Here is a 20,066-nt window from a genome sequence, read left to right as displayed (position 1 = left end):
CCGGACCCCTTTTGACGCCACACCAGCCACAGCTCACATGTCTCAGCCGCAACAAACAAGCAAACAAAGAGATTGGTAAGAATAAACTCAGCAAACTAAACATTAAAGAGTATGTGCACTTAACTCCAAACGAAAGTTTAAATAAAGTTTATTTAATCCAAAATCTTGTTGTTATTGTGTGTTCTTTACTGCTAAATTAATTCTATTAGATAAAAAGATAAACTAACCTGACACAGAATCACCAATATCTACCACACACTCCCCCACTTCTGGTTTCACGCCGGCAGGCGAGAAAGGAAGTCAGCCATCACATTATCTCGACCTGGGATATGCTGGATGGAGAATCGATATGGCTGGATCGACAAATACCATCGGGTAATTCTGGCGTTTGAGTCTTTCATACGGTTCATCCATTGTAGTGCTCTATGGTCCGTCTCAAGCACAAACTCACGTCCAAGCAGATAATACCTGAGAGTATCAAGGGCCCATTTTACTCCCAAACATTCCTTTTCCACAGTAGAGTACCGAACCTCCCTGGGGAACAACTTGTGGCTGATGTACGCTACCGGATGTCGATCTTCTGGCGTCCCCTGGAGATGAACTGCTCCTACTCCCGTACCTGAGGCATCAGTTTGCAGTATAAAGGGTTTATCAAAATTAGGACAATGCAAGACTGGCCCTTGACACAGAGCATTCTTAATATCCTGAAAAGCCTGCTCCGCCTCCTCAGTCCACAGGATCTGGGTTGGACAGTTCTTTCGTGTTAAATCTGTAAGGACAGCTGCCCTCAAAGAAAAGTTGGGTACAAACCTTCTGTACCAATTTGCCATCCCAAGAAAGGATCTTATTTGAGTCTTCATTTGAGGAATTGGGCAACTCTCTATTGCCTGGATCCTTTGAACTTGAGGTTTAATAACCCCGTGTCCGATCACATACCCCAAGTACTCAGTTTCTGCCATTGCAATGGAACACTTGGAAGGATTGATTGTGAGCCCAGCGGATCTAATATGACTTATCACCACTTCCAGATGTTGGAGGTGTTCTTCCCAAGTTGAACTGTAAACGACAATGTCGTCTAAGTATGCAGCTGTAAAATCAGTCAGTCCTGAAAGTACTTGATCAATGAGCCGCTGAAAAGTTGCAGCAGCTCCATGAAGGCCAAAGGGCATCTTAGCAAAATGGTAAAGACCCCAAGGGGTCCGGAATGCTGTCAGTTCCCTGGACCTTGCACTCAACAGAACCTGCCAATAACCTTTAGCTAAGTCAATAGTAGTTAAGTAATTGGCCTTGCCCAAACGGTCAATGAGGTCTTCAATTCTGGGTGCCGGATAAGAGTCAAACTTTGAGACGGAGTTAAGATATCTAAAGTCAATGCAGAATCTTAGGCTCCCATCCTTTTTGGGCACTAAAACAACTGGGCTACACCACTCACTTTTGGACGGTTCTACTATGTTCATGGTTAACATTTCGTCCAACTCCTTGCGCAAAGCTTCCAAGAGCCGCTCAGGTATCCTATAGCTCATACGTTTTGGACAAGCTCCTTCTCGGAGCACAATGTCATGCTCAACTAAATTGGTGTGCCCTGGTCTCTGCTGAAAAACTTGGTGATCACACAGTCTCTGAATTTCAAACTGTTGCCTCCGAGACAGATGGCTCAGTGACAAACCAGAAGGAGCTGAAACTGGTAGATACTGGGACTCAACCTCTTCCTCATCCTCTACCTTCCGAATCAGGAAAACTCCTTCTGCATCTCTTGGTCTGGCAAACCACTCTTTAAGCAAATTCACATGTAAAGTCCATTTCGAACGTCTCTGACCCGGGGTGGCAATCTCATATGTAACTGGCCCCAGCTTCCTCAGCACTTCAAAAGGACCCTGCCATTTGGCAGTCAACTTACTCACATCAGTGGGCAACATCACCAGTACCTGAGTTCCTGGTTCAAAGCTCTTTGTCCTGGCCTTCTGATCATACCATGTCTTTTGCCGTTTTTGTGCCTCGGCCATATGCTCCTGGGCCAATAAACTCATGGTTTCCAGCTTCTCCCGCATCTGAATCACATAATCAACAATATGAGTGGGACTTACAGAGTCTTGTTCCCCATTCCACATGTCCTTCAGCAGCATCAGCGGTCCTCGCACCTCCCGTCCGTACAGCAATTCAAATGGGGAAAATCCCGTTGAGGCTTTGGGAACTTCCCTGTAGGCAAAAAGCAGATATGGGAGCCACTGATCCCAATCGTCACTTTTGTCTGCAACAAACTTGCGAAGCATTTGTTTCAGAGTTATATTGAAGCGTTCGGTTAACCCGTCAGTTTGTGGGTGATAAGGTGTGGTCCTTATTCCCTTTATACCCAAAAGTTTATACACCTGTTTTAAGAGTTCTGACATAAAGTTGGAACCTTGATCTGTAACGATCCTTTTAGGGAAGCCTACTCTAGAGAACAGTTGTATAATGGAGGATGCTACCACTCTAGCCTTGATTGATTTAAGGGGAAAGACTTCAGGATATTTTGTGGCGTAATCTGTAATTACCAACATATAGCGATTTCCTGCCTTAGTCTTCTCTAGTGGCCCAACAATATCCATACCCAACTGATCAAAAGGGACCCCAATAATGGGAAGAGGCTTAAGAGGTGCCCTAGGAGGAACCCTTAGAGAAGTCTGTTGACATTGTGGACAAGTCTTACAGTACCTGGCTATGTCCTTCCTCATACTGGGCCAGTAAAAGTGACGCATGATTCTTGCTGTTGTCTTATGTCTACCTAAATGGCCTGCCCAGGGTACCGAATGGCCCAAAGAGAGAACTAATTCCCTACCCTCCTTGGGGACTACCAACTGTGGCTCAGGACTCTGCTTACGAAACAAGACTTCATTGCGAAGACAAAAGACTCCTTGACTCCTTTCTACCTCTGTCTGTGCTGCTACAGATCTCCCTTTCACCAACTGGTACAGGGGACCGATTACATTGTCATTTTTCTGTAATTGTACCATGTCTCGAGGTACCTTATAACCCAATGCATTCTCAGGGACAGGTTCTCCTTCACTCACTACTACATGTCGAAACTTTTTAAGCTTCCTCTGACTCCTGGACTTCTGTGTCTTTCCTGGCTCTGCTTCCAGTTCTATCTCAAAAAAAGGTAAAGATCTGAGTAATCCTACCTCCTCTTCCCTGCTCTTGGCCATGGTTCTGGTTATCGCTGCATTACACGACTGCAAAGGAAGGAGATCAAACAAAACAGGCAGATCTTGACCCAGCACATAGGGTATGGCAACTCAGGTGAAAGGCCTACTTCCAACAGAAATGATTGTCCCAACACCTTTACATAAACCTCAGCCGTAGGATAATACCTTGCGTCACCATGAACACATTTAATTTTCAATGGAGATGTAAGATTCCACAGATGGACAGGAACCAACTCTGCTTTGACCAATGTCTGCATACTCCCGGTGTCTACCATAGCGCTTTCCATTCAAACACACAGTCACATGATGCAAGGAAATCTTTGCTATACAATTAGGGTCATCGGTTCTAGGTACTCCACACAAATTAGCATGTGTAGAAGGTCTATTAGGGCACCTCGGCTTAGTATGGCCTTCCTGTCCACACTGATAAGACCCTACAGTTTTGATGTTAGCACTCATTTTCCCACTAAGACCACCATTATCACCCACAAACTTACCTCCAGCCATACTTGTCTTTGGGGGAGATGCAGATCTTTTACCGGGTCTCTTGGGGTCTTTTAATGCTTTCCATTGATTGTAAGCCCAGGGTTGACCTCGTCTTCGTGCTGCAACAAACACATCTGCAAGCTCTGCAGCCTTTGCTGCGGAATCAGGGTTATGTTCTTTTACCCAGGTTTGAAGCTCTGGAGCCAGCACCCGAAGATATTGTTCCATGATAATCACCTCTGCAACTTCCTCCTTACTCCGATCTTGTGGCTGAACCCATTTGTTAAAAGTGTCTTTAAGACGCACATAGAGCTCCTTAGGGGTCTCATCAGCTCTCACATCTGTGGACCGAAATCTCAAACGATAGGTCTCTGGATTAATATCGTATTTTTTTTAAACTGCTGCTTTCACATCATCATAGACGAGAGTCATTAAGATCCATGTTCACATAAGCACTACGAGCTTTGCCCGTAAGTAGGGGTACTAACCTCACTGACCAGTCAATTCTCGGCCATCGGCATGCAGTGGCTATCCGTTCGAAAGTGGTAAGAAAGTGCTCCACATCATCATCTTCATTAAGCGGTTGCAGCCGCGGTTCTGTCATAGCCCTTGGTTGCTCTACAACTTGGCCTGCAATAGATGGTGACCCCCGAACATCTACGTTCCCGCTCCCTGGATTTGAAGGGGTAAATTGAAGCCCAGAAGTATGAACAGAAGTTGTTGCAGTTCTTGTATGTACCTCTTCCTGAAGGAGTGTAAACTGATGTTGAAGATCCTTCCATCTATTCTCCTGCCGCACTGTCTCCATGTCGAGTCGTTTATCTCTTTCTTGCTGCATTCTCATATGTGCTCCGAACATGTCCCGTAACTCTTCTACTGTAATGTTCCGCGAGTCACCTGAAACTGGCGTATCCTCTGCATCAGATCCTCCTGTAGCTGAGGCCACCATTTCATCACTCTTTACAGCACTCTTTGGTCCCATCTTGCCCAATGAAGTAGAAAAAGGGGGAAAAAAACTTTACTCACTGCTGCCCCCTACTGGCACATCCCACCGCTGCCACCATTTGTAATAGACGTGACCAGTAGTGTAAGGAGAACACGGAGGCAGCAGTTTACGTCAAACGCTTAAGGGTTTATTGTCCACAGAATGGGGGTTACAAAAGCTAACAAATGTTAACCCGACTGAGGTAAACCAGAAAAATCATAAAGAGAAAAAAAAAGAAACCAAAAAGAAACAAACCAAAAAAATACTATAAACATAAATCACTGCAAATGCCTCTCAAATATTAGCAGAGGTCTAGGGACTACAGGACTTGTTCTATCACAGAACACCACACACCCATACAGACACAATTAACAAACTTATATATTGGTGGCCAGCACCAATTAACACAAAAAGGGGGATACACAGACACAATGGCCATTATACATAACAAACAAATATGAAAACATCGAATATACACACAAACACTTCAAATAATGTAATCAAATCACTTCACTTTATAAATGTCCTTCCTAAACATAAATAAAGGAACAAGTCAATACAATAGTCCTTGGAGTCCCCCCAGGGTAGAAACCGGAATGGTTGCGCCCAATCATTGGTTGGAACCGTATATACGTCCGAAATTTCCGCCCGGACCCCTTTTGACGCCACACCAGCCACAGCTCACATGTCTCAGCCGCAACAAACAAGCAAACAAAGATTAAAGATTAGAGCAAACTAAACATTAAAGAGTAAGTGCACTTAACTCCAAACGAAAGTTTAAATAAATTTATTTAATCCAAAATCTTGTTGTTATTGTGTGTTCTTTACTGCTAAATTAATCCTATTAAATAAAAAGATAAACTAACCTGACACAGAATCACCAATATCCACCACAAACACTAAGTGCCAACTCTACCATTTCCATGGGAGTTGGCCCTGGGACGTTATACAGCTGTCCGTGACATTACCCCTTACGGCCAAAGGCCTAGGCTACATACCCAACTTACTTGTTAGAGCTCTACTAGGTAGAGCTGAAGGCTTGGAATCAATAAAGATTCCTTTAAAGGGATATGGCTTAGAACCTAGCATTTTATACTAACTCTTGCCTGTCACACAGGGGCTACCGCTTGCTCTTGCATAAGCTTGCTGAAGGAGCTGTCTCAACAGATCCCTAGTAGCAACACCTTGTTTAGATAGGTATTGGAATGGCACCCAAGATGAACGAGGCTTTTACCAACTCAAGAAAGGGCACGAAGCAACCGCGCAAAGCCCTCACCATATAAGATTTTAAAAAGAAAGCAGAGTACTAGCGTGCAAACTTACCACTGTGGATTTCAGAAAGTGCGCAAAGATTGCATGTGCACACTTACCATAGCATGGATTTTCAAATAATGTTCAAAGGAGGGGGCTCTCGTGGTACTCTGATAGAGCAGCTCATAGATGGAATTGTGCATCCCAAAACAATACGTTTGAGAGTCATCAACTCGATCTGTGGAAATAATGCTGGAGCGCTCTGTTGAAAGAACAGAGAACTCAATCTCACATGAGACGAGAACTCTTCAGAAAGAGAGTAGCGCACTAAAATTTAGCGCTGCTAAATTACAACGGGAACCACCCAAATACCCCCTTCATGTTGAGGGAAGCGATGCTTGAAGTGTATAAATAAATACACACTGGCTGAGTGGAGCCCAAGGAACCAAGGTCTAACCATCTCAAGAAAGGGAACGAAGCTGAGCACATAACTCTTACCGTACAGGATTTCAGAAAGCGCGCAGAGTCTTGCATGCACACTTACCACCATGTGGTTTTCAGAAAGTACACAGAGCTTAGCGTGTGTACTTAAAGGTTCCTAAGCATCGCAGAGGTGCCAAACCGCACGGAAGAGGCAAGCTCAAATTTACAAACCTCTGGCAAAGGGAGCATCACCTATGGCAGCATATACTGTAAAAGAAGACTTTCGTAACTGCCACCTTTACTTCCCGCTTGATGTTTCAGCAACAACCAAGCGGCCAGGAAGCCCCTCAGGGTGACCTGGCCGGACATCCATGAAATTCCTTGCAGTGCCGTGCTGGGCCTGATGATCAAGAAGGCTCCAGCAGAATCCTGTGATCTGTCCGTCTGATACCAGAAACATGAAGCCGGAATCAGGGCTATCATACCGTCTGGACATAATGCAGACTAGTGTTTAATAAACACTGTAATTGTACTAAGATTAGTACACACTGGCAATTTGATATATATATATAAATAAAGCTTTTTCTTTCTTCCCGATGTCTGACAGGTTCACCCACAGATGTCTCTCCGTTACCACCATGGCTGCCATAGACCTGCCCATGGCGGAGGGGGCCTGCTTGGTAGCATGGAGAGAGGGATCTGTGGTGCGGTGCAGCTCAGCTACTTGATCAGGAGAAAGGCCCTCACCTTTATCGATGTCTGATATGCTTGAAGCACCGCCATTGTGTGTAATAAAGCCAAATTCTGACCTGCTGCTGCATATGCCTTGCCATTTAAGCGAGATGTATTTCCTGAAGAGGCTTAGATGGCAAGGAGGGAGAACCTGCGGGAAGTCGTGGCCTAATGGTTAGAGAGTCGGACTCGTAATTGAAAGGTTGTGGGTTCGAGTCTCGGGTCGGCAGGAATTGTAGGTGGGGGGAGTGCATGTACAGTTCTCTCTCCACCTTCAATACCATAACTTAGGTGCCCTTGAGCAAGGCACCGAACCCCCAACTGCTCCCCGGGTGCCGCAGCATAAATGGCTGCCCACTGCTCCGGGTGTGTGTTCACAGTGTGTGTGTGTGTTCACTGCTCTGTGTGTGAACTTCAGATGGGTTAAAAGCAGAGCATGAATTCTGAGTATGGGACACCATACTTGGCTGTAGGTCACATCACTTTCACTTAAGAGAGGACGTCTTCCCCACAGTAAGAAAGCCACTCATCCACTCATAGCCATATCATAGCATAACTCTTATGCTGAAACCGATGGATGCGAGAAGAAAACGGCCTCTTCCATTCCCTTTCGATCTCTGCATAGAGATCAGACAGAAATGGAAAGCTCACCTGAGCTCAAGAGCTGTGGTCAGAAAGATATCGCTCGTCGAGGCGGCCTCACAGAGTCACCTTGTTAGCACACTTCCATGGCAAGTCCAACTTTGCCATGGAGCGATCGACAACCTCCAACTGCTCTCTACATACGCAGGGCAGGAGGATTGAAAAGGCTCAGCCTCAGCTTCTACGCCATGCTCAAACATCTCCTGCTCTTCCTGGGTAAAACCCAGCTGAGAACTAACCTCAGTATCAGAAAGTGATAAAGAAATAACATCATCCTCCCGAGGCTCTCTCTCGTCCGCCGCCAACGAGCACGAAAAGGAAAGTCCCTCTCTAAATCACTCAGCCAGATCCACCTGTAGTCCCCACAAGCTCATTATCCTCTGTGCCTCAGCAGTGTTGGGTCCTGAACTGCGGGAAGCAGAGAATGAAGTGTTCTCCTGGGGCCTATTTGTCCATAGTCGCTCCGGTATTGACGTTAAGGGCTGTCGCCGGCCAACTTGTTGGTGTTTTTTCAATGTATGCTTCAGACACGGGTCACGATGAGGTATTCCCCATAGCGACCCCTAGAGAACACAGTTCGAAGTTCCCTTGAATGGGAACTATCTGTTTCACAAAAGGTTCTTTGTGGTGAAATAAGGTTCTTCAGATTATAACAAGGTAAGAAAGAGATGGTTCTTTAAAGAAGCTTTGACTGGATGTTTTTTTTTTGTGGAAATAAAAATGGTTCTTGTATGGCATTGCTGTGAAGAACCTTTTAAGAAGCACTTTAATGTTCCTGGTATTGTGGCCATCCGCTTTATCTATTCTTCATTATTTTGCAAGCCGTCTTGCTGTTGGCTGAGTAGAAGTCAAATGTTAATTTCATTAAGCTACTCAAATGCAACAGTTTCAAATAGAGAACATTTAATTATGTGATCAGAGCATTAGACTATGTGGAAAAAGCTGCAGCACATATTTATTTAAATGTAAAATGTTTGTTAAGTCATGTAGCTAATTTCTATACTTAATGTTTAGCTGCTTTTTTTCTTTTCAGCCTTTAGGATACCATGAAAATTAATATTAGTTCAGTAACTTACCCTTCTTCTAGTTTCTACCATTGATATTATAAAAGTGGATTAAGAATGAAAGTTATGTATTGACTCAGAAGTATGCAGATGTCTTTTTGCAGATAATGTTGCCATGGTGAATCATAATTTCAGAGCTTCATTGATTATTGTTTTTCATAGTCGTGGTCCATCTCAGGGTAAGTCAGAGTTTAAGTTGGTTAAACCAGCTTATGGAAACAGGACCCAATAGGTCTCCACTATGATGAGCATACAAGTGTTGAAGTTGAAGCTTGAATAAATCAGACATAATTTAATAACTTTACATTAAGTTATAAACTCATCACTTTATGAATGAATATATAATAGAATTTCAAATATTATACTGGGCATGTTCATGTTGTCAATTTAGTGTAAAAGACCATAAAAATAAAGGATGATCACATGAATTCCAGTGAGGTGCAAATTGTTCATCATTAGGTGTTTTCGCCCCTGTATGTTACATTTCGTTAAAGTTTAAGAAAAATGTGCTTCTTTACTAGATGGAGTTTTCAGTTTCCTGTTACACATAGTACCAAAATTACACTTTTTTTTTTTTTTTTGGACATCCACAGAATATTCTGCTACAGTGGATACTTGATCAAAAATTCTGATTAATACAAGAAAACGGTAAATGTCTTAATATTGTTATTGCAGTAAGAAAGAACATTTTAAATTGCATGTTGATTTTCAGACATTTTAAGCCCTGCTTAACAATAACAGTATGCTTTTGGTAATCATGTCATGTTGTACTTGCTGCTTAAAGGGTTAGTTCACCCAAGAATGAACTAACCCTTTAAAAATTATGTCATTAATGACTCACCCTCATGTCGTTCCAAACACGTAAGACCCCCGTTCATCTTCGGAACACAGTTTAAGATATTTTAGATTTAGTCCGAGAGCTTTCTGTCCCTCCATTGAAAATGTATGTACGGTACACTGTCCATGTCCAGAAAGGTAATAAAAACATCATCAAAGTAGTCCATGTGACATCAGAGGGTCAGTTAGAATTTGTTGAAGCATCAAAAATAAATTTTGGTTAAAAAATAACAAAAACAATGACTTTATTCAGCATTGTCTTCTCTTCTGGGTCTGTTGTGAGCGCGTTCACATCACTGCAGTGTAGTGATGTCCGGTTCACGAACGAATCATTCGATTTAATCAGTTAAAAAATAACAACTTTATTCAATAATTCCTTTAGCAGTGGTCTTCACTGTGTCACTCCATATCACCGTGCTGCGTATGCTCTTCTGTGACCTGTGCACCACAAGGATGCGCTGTTTTATTTCAAATCAAAGCTAAATACACATAGAAACAGCATCACATATAAAATATGTGAAACACATGACGCCTTTGGTTTTGTAACATTTTAATGGTGTAAATGTGTAAAACCCACGATGACATTTTCACATTTGATCACCTATTGTCCACATTGGTTCACATGGTTATTGTGATCACATGATTTTTACACATTTGTACCATCAAAATGTTCCATAACAATGTTTCTCAAGTGTTTCATGTGTTCCCCATAGATTGCATAGAGAAACAGAGCTAAACTTATTTCTATTTATTGAATTCAAAATAGAAATATAAACAAGACAATGTAAACGCTCTCTCATATTTGGAAGGATAACTGTACAGCAGCCAGCAAGACTGAACATGTTTTCACACATATTGGCCCATACAGAACTTTTAACAATATATGCTTCCTAATAAATTAATACAAAATTAAGAAACTTTAACAAAGTATCCTTTCATATTAACAACACAGGTGAAGGTGAGACAATCTTCCTCTAAAGTTGCAATAACCTTTCACTGTAAAAATGTAAAAAAGAGAGTGTACATTGTATCAAATCAGTATTCAAAAATACTGCTGGTGGCTCACAGTTTTAGGGCTAGTAGCGATTGCTTTTCTTATTGCATCAAGTCAATATCCAGTGCAGATTCATGATGCTTACTTCACAAGAGAACACTAAAACTGAACATTCTGTGCTAAACTCAAATGCTGAACACAACACATGCAAATGCATGAACACAAGCTCTTCCATAATTCTCTGCGGTACAATTACATGGGGTTTCCACTTCTTTCTCCCATGAAGTACAATTTAGATCTGCTGCAAACACTGTACGCTTGAAATCTTAATGCTAATAACCAATTTATCATTCTTTTCTCAGTTCAACTCAGTCATCGACTTCACTATAGTAGTACTTGTGCGCAGTTTCAGTGAGGGTCCAGCCACTGGCCCTGAACTCCAAGATCTCCAGGAGCAAGAGTCTTGTCATGGAGCTAAGGTCTTCCTGAAGGAGAAAACCATCCCGGAGCAAGTTAAAAAGCTGGTTCATGCGCTGGGAGTTTGTTTGCTCCAGCTGTTCGCCAACACGATGGAGCTGTACCACCAGGCAGTCCACCTGTTAGAAACACAAAGGAAATTCTTATATTTATTTGTTCTCATGAATGCAAAATACTGGAATTTGTTAAAATTGTGTTATACAGCATCCAAAATCATTAACTGTCTGAGTAGGTGCTACAATCGACAGTCCATACATATGGATGTCAACGAGTAATAGTTAATTAATTAATCACCTTTAATAATGTTATTGATTAGTGTTATTTATTGTCAATTTATCAATGTCAGCACAAAACAAAGATGTTAAAGTACAACAAGACAATAATAACTTTTTGTCAAGTTTAAGAACTCAAAATTAAAACCAGCTTAAATTGAAGGCAGTCCGCCAAAATGAAAGCTTTTGGAATGCTCTACTTTATGATCTTATAGTGTGGATAAACACCGCCTCCGTAAAAAAAAAAAAAAGAAAAGTATTTTCATAGCATTCCTTCTGATCCCCACGTTAGGAAAGAGTGAAAGAACTATATTTTTAATGAAGATCCAGACCGCGTCAATAAGAACGTGGTCCTTTGTTCACTTAATTTTACTCTAGATTAATTTACAAATGAAGCACAATTAGAAGTGGAGTTTTCAAAACTGCCGGGTAGAATTCGGCTGCGTAGCTCACAGGCATAGTGGCTGCAAAGGGGGTACTCGCGAGCACACTTCTGAATCCTAAAATGACAAATGGGACACCCTACGGTCTTGTGTACTTAACTGACATGCGCACGCAGCGGGCTTTGTAATTCCTTAAGGCTGAAAGTCCACATGAAGTGTGCCATTTGGGACAGTGCCTAAAAGACATGCTGTGCTGACTATATAAGCCCCTTTCACACTGCGATTCCGGAAAATACACGGGTGTCCCGGCAATTGTTCCTGGGTCACTGGATTTGGCACTTTCACACTGCCAGTGATTACCTGTAGAGCTGAAACAACGAATCGATTTAATCGATTAAAATCGATTATTAAAATAGTTGTCAACTAATTTAGTCATCGATTCGTTGCTAAATAACTTTTATTTGCCATAAGCGGCTCATTTCGTGCATATTTCAAATCTGCGGTGACCAAAGTGTGGCAGTAATGAGCCACCGGAGGTTTTACTCAGCCAGTACAACAGGAGAAGTAGCGAATAGCCAATAGCTGGCCTTGTTTTATGTCACGTGCTTCCCGAGCAGCGTCTCTGCAGCTATAGACTATGTCTGCAGCATTCAGCGTGATGTGGGAGTACTTTACATTGAGCCTTTAAAAAAGAAGAGTAACCTGTAAACTCTGCACTACTGCACTGTTTAAGGGGACGTTCACATATCGCGTCTTTTGCGCGATCAAGTTCGTTATTTCCAACACCGCACCGCATCGAGTTAAAAACATTTAAACTTTTCAGAATGCCGCAACCGCACCGCGGGTCATGTGACAAGAACTAACCAATCAGCTTCATCCTTTCCCGTAACAACGTTAAAAGCTCAGTCAAGATGAAAGGAACAGCTGATCATAGTTGTATATGGATTTCCATTTTGAAATAAATTTAGTAGCAGAGCTACTGCAAGCGATTTTTTTGAGCTACAAATCCATTTATCCTTTGCTGAAATTTCCGCGTCTTCAAGGAGAGAGCAAGGAGGTTGCTTAGCAAAGGCAGACGCCTCAGGGGCGCTTCTGCGCGAGCGCTTTGGAAAGGAGGAGAAAGCGGTGCGCCTAGCGTTTTCCACGCGTTTTAGGCGCGATATGTGAACGGCCCCTAAGACTTTCATTTGTGCAGATTCTCCAGTACAATGTTGTTTGCAAATGTTTAGTCGTAAAAGCTGATAACATTGCTTTTTAACAGTTAACATTTAAAGCTTTACAAACATGTTCTGTGATCAGTTTGTCGTTTACCAGTTCAAAATCCAGTCGTGCAGCCTAATTATGACTGAATGAGAGAGGTAAATGTAGATATTTGAAATGCACTTTTTTTTCTAAGTATTCACTGCTCTTTTTCACACAGCAGGTTTTTTGTGTGTGTCCTATTTTTTTTCTGGACAACCTTCTGATGGATTTTACTTTAAATTGTGAGTTCCATTCAGGTTTCATGCCATTGGCACTTTTTTTGAAGGATTGTTTACAATTTCACAGCAAAAGCTATAAAGCTGTTTCCCAGTAAATAATAAAATACAATGCACTGCAATTTTATTCTGTTTAATCCTTATTCTTCGTGAAAATATGTTCTGAAAGATTCCTTAATAAGCTTTGTTCGGGATGTTAAACTACTTTAGGAGCCCTAAGGACTGCCATGGTGAAAACATTATTTGAAATCTCCTTGTGAAATTTGCTAGAGTATGGGTCAGTGTTCTGATTGCAGAAGAGTTCAACAAAAGAATTACTAACACAATAAAACAACTCCAGGTATATTTTTGATGAGGATATGACAGTGCAAAATGGTTAAAATCTCTTAAATCTATGCTGAATGATAAAGACCATTTATTAATAATTTACTTGGGGAAAAAATGGAAAAAACTAAAATATAAGTACATAAACCGATTAATCGATTAATCGTAAAAATAATCGACAGATTAATCGATTATCAAAATAATCGTTAGTTGCAGCCCTAATTACCTGGGATATGTGCATGCGTTCACACAACCCGTAAAGGTCCCGTAAAGACATGTGACATCAGGTTGTGACATGTAATGTACAGTACCAGCTGAAAACGCTAGGCACGTTAACTTTCACTTAAGCTAGCAAATGATCTCAGCTTCACTGCGGAAAGTGAGGAACCAACTGATCTCTGCTTCATTACAGTTTGCACATATTTTTTTGTCGCGAATGATGATCTGCCTTCAAAACACCTGGTAAAAAAAGTTGCGTGATAATGTGCGTCATCACTACGACACACCCTTTACGGCATTAGTTCTGGCTTTTGTTCACACAGTGCTTGTTCCGGGACTGAACCTGGTAATGTTACTAGGTCCCCGACCCGGGATCAATCCCGGGACATGTTTGCTTTCACACAGAAGACTACCTGGCAATGTTCCGGCAATTTTCCGGGTCCAACGTGCAGTGTGAAAGGGGTTTATATTGGATCCGACTGTAATGTTGCAACAAAAATGTGTAACTGTTTTCATTACGTGGTCACAGTATCTTTGTCTCTTCAAACAGATCGTTTGATATGTATTGAGTTATTTATGTGTTTTTGACCTAAATCACAGCTGTGTCCATCTATATGGAATGCACACTGTCAAACATTCACAACTATCACCATGCTGTGTATGCTCCTTTAAGGATGCGCTGTTTTATTTCAAATCAAAGCTAAATACAAGTAGAAACAGCACATCCTTGTGGCACGGAAGACACAGAATAGCATACGCAGCACGGTGATATGGAATGACACAGAGGAGACCATTGACAAAGAAATTATTGAATAACGTCATTATTTTTGATTTCTTCACTTACAAAAAGTGTTCCTGTCACTTCATATAACCCAGATTGCACATCTGATGGCAAATGGTGACGAATTTTCACACCTTTTATGGACCTTGACACTGTTATTTACTTGGCAGTCTATGGGACAGTCTCAAGCTTCCAGGTTTTCATCCAAAATATCTTAAATTGTGTTACTGAAGACAAACAGAGCTTTTACGGGTTTGGAACAATATGGGGGTAAGTGATTAATGATAAAATGTAAATTTTAGGGTGGAATATCTCTTTATTGAGTACCATTAAACAGCTTGAAAGATCAAAGACAATTTTTTATATAACTCTGACTGGATTTGTCTGAAAAAAAGAAAGTCAAATACACCTTAAATGGCTTGAAGGTAGGGTACGTCTGAATACCATTTTTTGAGATTCGAAGCTTCGGTAGTAATCAACATCAAATATTCAAAGCTTCAGAGGGTCAGTTAGAATTTTTTGAAGCATTGAAAATACATTTTGGTCCAAAAATAGCAAAAACTACGACTTTATTCATCATTGTCTTCTCTTCCGTGTCTGTTGTGAGAGAGTTCAAAACACAGTTTGTGATATCCGGTTCGCGAACGAATCATTCAATGTAACTGGATCTTTTTGAACCAGTTCACCAAATCGAACTGAATAATTTGAAACGGTTCTCGTCTCCAATACGCATTAATCCACAAATTACTAAAGCTGTTAACTTTTTTAATGTGGCTGACACTCCCTCTGAGTTCAAACAAACCAATATCCTGGAGTAATTCATTTACTCAAACAGTAAACTGACTGAACTGCTGTGAAGAGAGAACTGAAGATGAACACAGAGCCGAGCCAGATAATGAACGAAATATTTTTTTGCTATAGTTTTTGCTATTTTTGGGCCAAAATGTATTTTCGATACTTCAAAAAATTTTAACTGACCCTCTGATGTCACATGGACTACTTTGAAGATGTTTTTATTACCTTTCTGGACATGGACAGTATACCGTGCACACAGTTTCAATGGAGGGACTGAGAGCTCTCGGACTAAATCTAAAATATCTTAAATTGTGTTCCGAAGATAAACGGAGGTCTCATGGGTTTGGAACGACAGGAGGGTGAGTTATTCATGAAATAATTTAGATTTTTTGATGAACTAACCCTTTAAGTAAAATAGCACATCTCAAACACATTAAACAGCATGTGTCTGTCAGCCTCACATACAGCCTTTCTGTCAGAGCTTCTAACGGGGCGAGCGCGGGCTGCTTTGAACTTAAACTATAAACTATAGGCTACTAGAAGAGAAATAAAACGCAGAAATTATTTTAATGCAAAACAAACAAAACAAAAAACGCTATGATTGACTGAACTCATCTTTTTCTGTTGCTTGTTTCGAATACTGCATGTGGACAGGGGCGTCACTAGATTTTTGCGTAGTTTAGAGTGACAAAAAAATGCGTAGCCTCTAATAATAACGAAAGAGAGGTCAAAGTGGAATGAAAGAATGCAATGTTGGGCAAGTTTTCCCATAGACCACGGCAGGTAATTATTCACAAAGGTGTACAAATATTGTGTGTTTTGAAATGGGACATAGCGCTGTTACACCTGCTAACTTTAACTGTTCATAGTCTAGTAGTAAATTAAATCCTTTTAGGAACTGCAGGTCCTAGCCAGAGAAACCATAATAACGATTTATATGGATATGACACTAAGTAATGAGCTTATGCAACCTTATACATTTAAAATTGCTTTCTATATTATTATGTACTATTACTTCACTAGGTCTGAAATATATATATTGTACACTTTAATCCCCTGGAACACACTACAAACATGATGATCTAGATTAGAACATGACGCATTGCAGTGTCCCTGTCATAATTAAATTATTAAACAATTTGGGGGAAAGTGGATGTATGTGTGTGCGTTTTACTAAAAGTTTTTTTTGTTTAGTCTTCCTTTAACAGACATTAAGACAACACTGCAAAAACAGTTTACTGTCAAGCTGTTATATTCCTCTTATATATTTATTCCAACATTCATAATTTTTCTGTCATTAATTTAACTTCATATGGTGATATTAATATAATGTTTATAATGCTAACACTTGAACTTAAAATGTTTTCAACCAAAACTGACATGGTTTCTAGAGAGCAAGAGGTTTTGTGAAAAAAGAAAATCAAGTCTGCAAAATAAACTGTTAAAATTATTTGATGATCATTAGTCTAGTGATTGTACGTTATTGTTCTTCAGGCTGTAATTCAGCTTTAATGTAAGTTTTTTTTTAAACAAAGCAGCTGATATTTGCCGTAGCGACAGCAAGAAGTTAGTGGACTGCCAAGTCAATGGAGGAAGCGTAGGGCTGCTGCTGTTGCAATGGAACGTTCTATTGGCTTTCACTTCTTATCAGTATAATTTATTTGAATGCAATTTTACCGACCCTTATCGGCGGAACACATGGAACATACCAAATACCACTATATAGTCTACTAAAACCAGAGCGTCACTGAAAAGGGTTCCTGTGGCACAGTGGTAGATCATTGTGTTAGCAGCGCAAAAGGTTGTTTGATTTTGTTTACAGAATGCTGTTACAGAATGCTGTTTGCAGCAGTGATTTTGTCACTGCTGCAAACTCCGATATATAGAAATAATTCAAAAATTATAATTTCCCTGCAGCCAGTGGGCCCCCTTTACAGTGTAGGAAATGGGCTTCAGCCCCTTGAAGCCCATGCTTTAATTCACCCCTGGCAGCAGACGCTAAAAAATTATTCCCAAAGTGAAATTTTCCTCCAGTTATTGGTGCTGAAATACATCTTACCTCTTCCTTGTTCATCAAGGCATCTGGCTGAGCCAACCTATAGAGGCAGTCATATACTGGATCCACAAGGGCCACAAGAGGAACATTGTTCACCTAAAAATAACACATCATATAAGCAAGTCGAAAGCAAGTCTTGTGGAGGAAAAATATTATAAATAAAATAATTCAAAATCTACTAGCGAGGGAGATCTTTTACCTTGATGTAATCAAATATGCTGCAGATAAATGTGACCAAACAGATCCACTTCTGCATCAAGCAGTTTCGAGTCTCCTCTCTGGCAGTGAACTCTTGCTGTAGACGTGTCAACAGATTTCGCCTGAATACACTGGTTGCAGCTTTCTGAGCTTCTGCCTGTTTAGAGCAAGATATTATTCATAAAATTATTTAAAAAAAAAAAAGTTTCAACAGAGGTTAATTTCATAATGTGTATTTTTGTAGAGAGCAGCAGTAACAACAACAAAGATGTAGGTACATGAAAACATCTTTATGTTTTGACTAAGTCATAAGACTGACCTGAACTACAGCATAACAAATGCGGCCAGCATCTTTGCAGAATGAGATGTCTTTCAATGACTGGTCTACAACTGCGTTAGACAGCTTCTCCAAATCAACTGACTTGGGATCTGTGGAGAAGTGGTGTAAAACAAAGGATTTGTTATTTTTAAGTGCTTAGCCTGCAGACCTAAGTTAATGGCATATTACTTCAAAATGCATTTTAATTAATTATAAAAAGAAGTCAGGTTTCGTTTACCTACCGTCTAATGCTTTTTGAAACATAGTCTGAGTTACAACATCAAGAGGCGTCCAAGCTGAATCCATGGTGCTCAGAATTAGAAAAAAAAATTATATATATATATATATATATATATATATATATATATATATATATATATATATATATATATATATATAAGGTAATCAGGAGAAGGATACCATCACAGACAAGCGATGAACAAATGTATTTATTTAACAAATAAATATAAAATCAATTGTACTGCATGACAACAAAACAGAACATGACAAGGTTCGCTCGTATGCATTGGTCATCTTGCTGATTTTTGGCAGTGTTCAACTTGGCACAAATTCTAGCTTCGTTGAAAAGACGAATTTATGTCCAAGCATTACGAAATGACACATTTGTAATGTCGCTCTCTTACTTCAAACGACGCACGGCAAATCCTCGCGCTTGTTTGATTCGATTTCAGATGGGAGACATGATGGCGTTCGACTGGTGGCCAGTGAGCATGCGCTCTTACGCATGCCTTCAAATTCCATTATTTTGGTGGATTTCAGCACTAACATTATTATCTTATCATAATGCTCTTCAAATCACAAACTAATACAAACTAATTTGTATTCGATTATTATTAAATATTTACACAATTTATGTAAACTGTTTATATATCTGGTTTTTACGACGGCGTTATCTGTATGGAGTTCTAAAAAACAAAACAAAACATACACAATTATTATTTTTTTTTTGCAAGATGTCACTAGGGGGCGGCAAAATAACAAGTTATAAACATGAGGTTGGTGGAACCGACCAACCAAGACAAGAGAAAATGTGTTTATCGGAATTGTCATATAAAGTTATAATAATGTTGAAAATGCACTGTGTTTATATGATTTACATGCTGCTCGCAAAAACTTAGTTTATATGAACAGAGTTGTTGTCAGTGAAAGATTTAACTGTAGTAAGTCCTGTAGTAGGTATAATGTCTCTTTTTGTAAACCCCAAAATAACTCTAGTAGATGTATCCAGGGGCGATTCTAGGATTTTCGTTTTAGGGGGACTGGATCAGGCCCCAATGAGGGTTTAATATATATACAGTAGTCAGCATCTGAAGTGGATCAAAACCTTTCATCAAAGTTGTCCTAAAACCAAAACAATACTCGATCTTGTCTTAGGACAACTTAAATTAACTTTTTTTCATCCATTCAAATGTTGACTACATAATATATATAATGTTTGACTAATAGGGGTGGTATATTAAATTTATATACCAAAAGGTGCTGCATGCAACTGTATGCATAGCTAGGCATAATGTATAACTGAATAAGCCAAATACAAATCCTCATGATCACCCTTTTTTTCAAAATTTTAGTTTGCATTTCTAGTACAACCCTCTTTCCTTCGCTCAAGTATGCAAACCTCTTTGCCACATGCACTGTTAAATGTATTACATTGAAAGTTACATTTTCAAATGAAAATGGCAACATGATTGTTTTATAAAGTATGCATTCATATGTGCTTAATTTTCACTGTAGGATTCAGCTGTGGTGTGATGAGAGGTGCAGCGAAAACCTTACAGTAGATGTGGAACCGATTGCTCCCCCATGATATTTTGTAAACTGTATTTATCACAAAGAACTGCGCAGATGCAGATATTGTAACAATCTATATAGCTATAGCCCCCCTAAAAATGGCCTAGCTAAGCCCATGGAGGTATCGGACACTCATTCAAATAAACACATAAGTTCTAAAAAGCAGTCTCACTTCTATTTTATTGTTTTCCTCTGAATGCGTATATTGTCAATACTTTTTTTTTTTTTGATCTGAGATACCGGACATGTAGAAATATTGTAATGTAAACAACACAGGACATAATTACTGTGAAACACACACACACACACACACACACACATGAACACTTAAAAAGGGTAAATGTTATGAAATGTAT

The 20,066-nt window shown here is 40.1% G+C and overlaps 1 protein-coding gene across 1 annotated transcript; it reads right to left on the bottom strand.

The window, feature by feature from the left end:
* Window positions 1–10,335: 10,335 nt before the first annotated feature.
* Window positions 10,336–18,637, bottom strand: LOC132161283 (MIF4G domain-containing protein A-like). The gene is made up of 6 exons (XM_059571236.1): window positions 18,543–18,637; window positions 18,141–18,208; window positions 17,899–18,008; window positions 17,581–17,736; window positions 17,385–17,477; window positions 10,336–11,192 (listed from the first exon to the last, which is right to left on the bottom strand). The coding sequence occupies exons 2-6, from the start codon at window positions 18,202–18,204 to the stop codon at window positions 10,965–10,967; spliced, it is 651 nt and encodes a 216-aa protein (XP_059427219.1). The 5' UTR covers window positions 18,205–18,208; window positions 18,543–18,637; the 3' UTR covers window positions 10,336–10,964.
* Window positions 18,638–20,066: the final 1,429 nt, after the last annotated feature.

This window comes from Carassius carassius, chromosome 17, assembly GCF_963082965.1.
Source record: "Carassius carassius chromosome 17, fCarCar2.1, whole genome shotgun sequence".
Classification (NCBI taxonomy): domain Eukaryota; kingdom Metazoa; phylum Chordata; class Actinopteri; order Cypriniformes; family Cyprinidae; genus Carassius; species Carassius carassius.
This window is presented reverse-complemented; position numbering and strand designations above follow the sequence as displayed.

Coding starts and splice junctions, on each gene's coding strand:
- LOC132161283 (XM_059571236.1), bottom strand. CDS start 18,204: ATGGATTCAGCTTGGACGCCTCTTGATGTTGTAACTCAGACTATGTTT. Junction 17,478..17,580: donor GCATATTTGATTACATCAAG/GTAAAAGATCTC, acceptor TGTTATTTTTAG/GTGAACAATGTTCCTCTTGT. Junction 11,193..17,384: donor CCTTGATGAACAAGGAAGAG/GTAAGATGTATT, acceptor TGTTTCTAACAG/GTGGACTGCCTGGTGGTACA.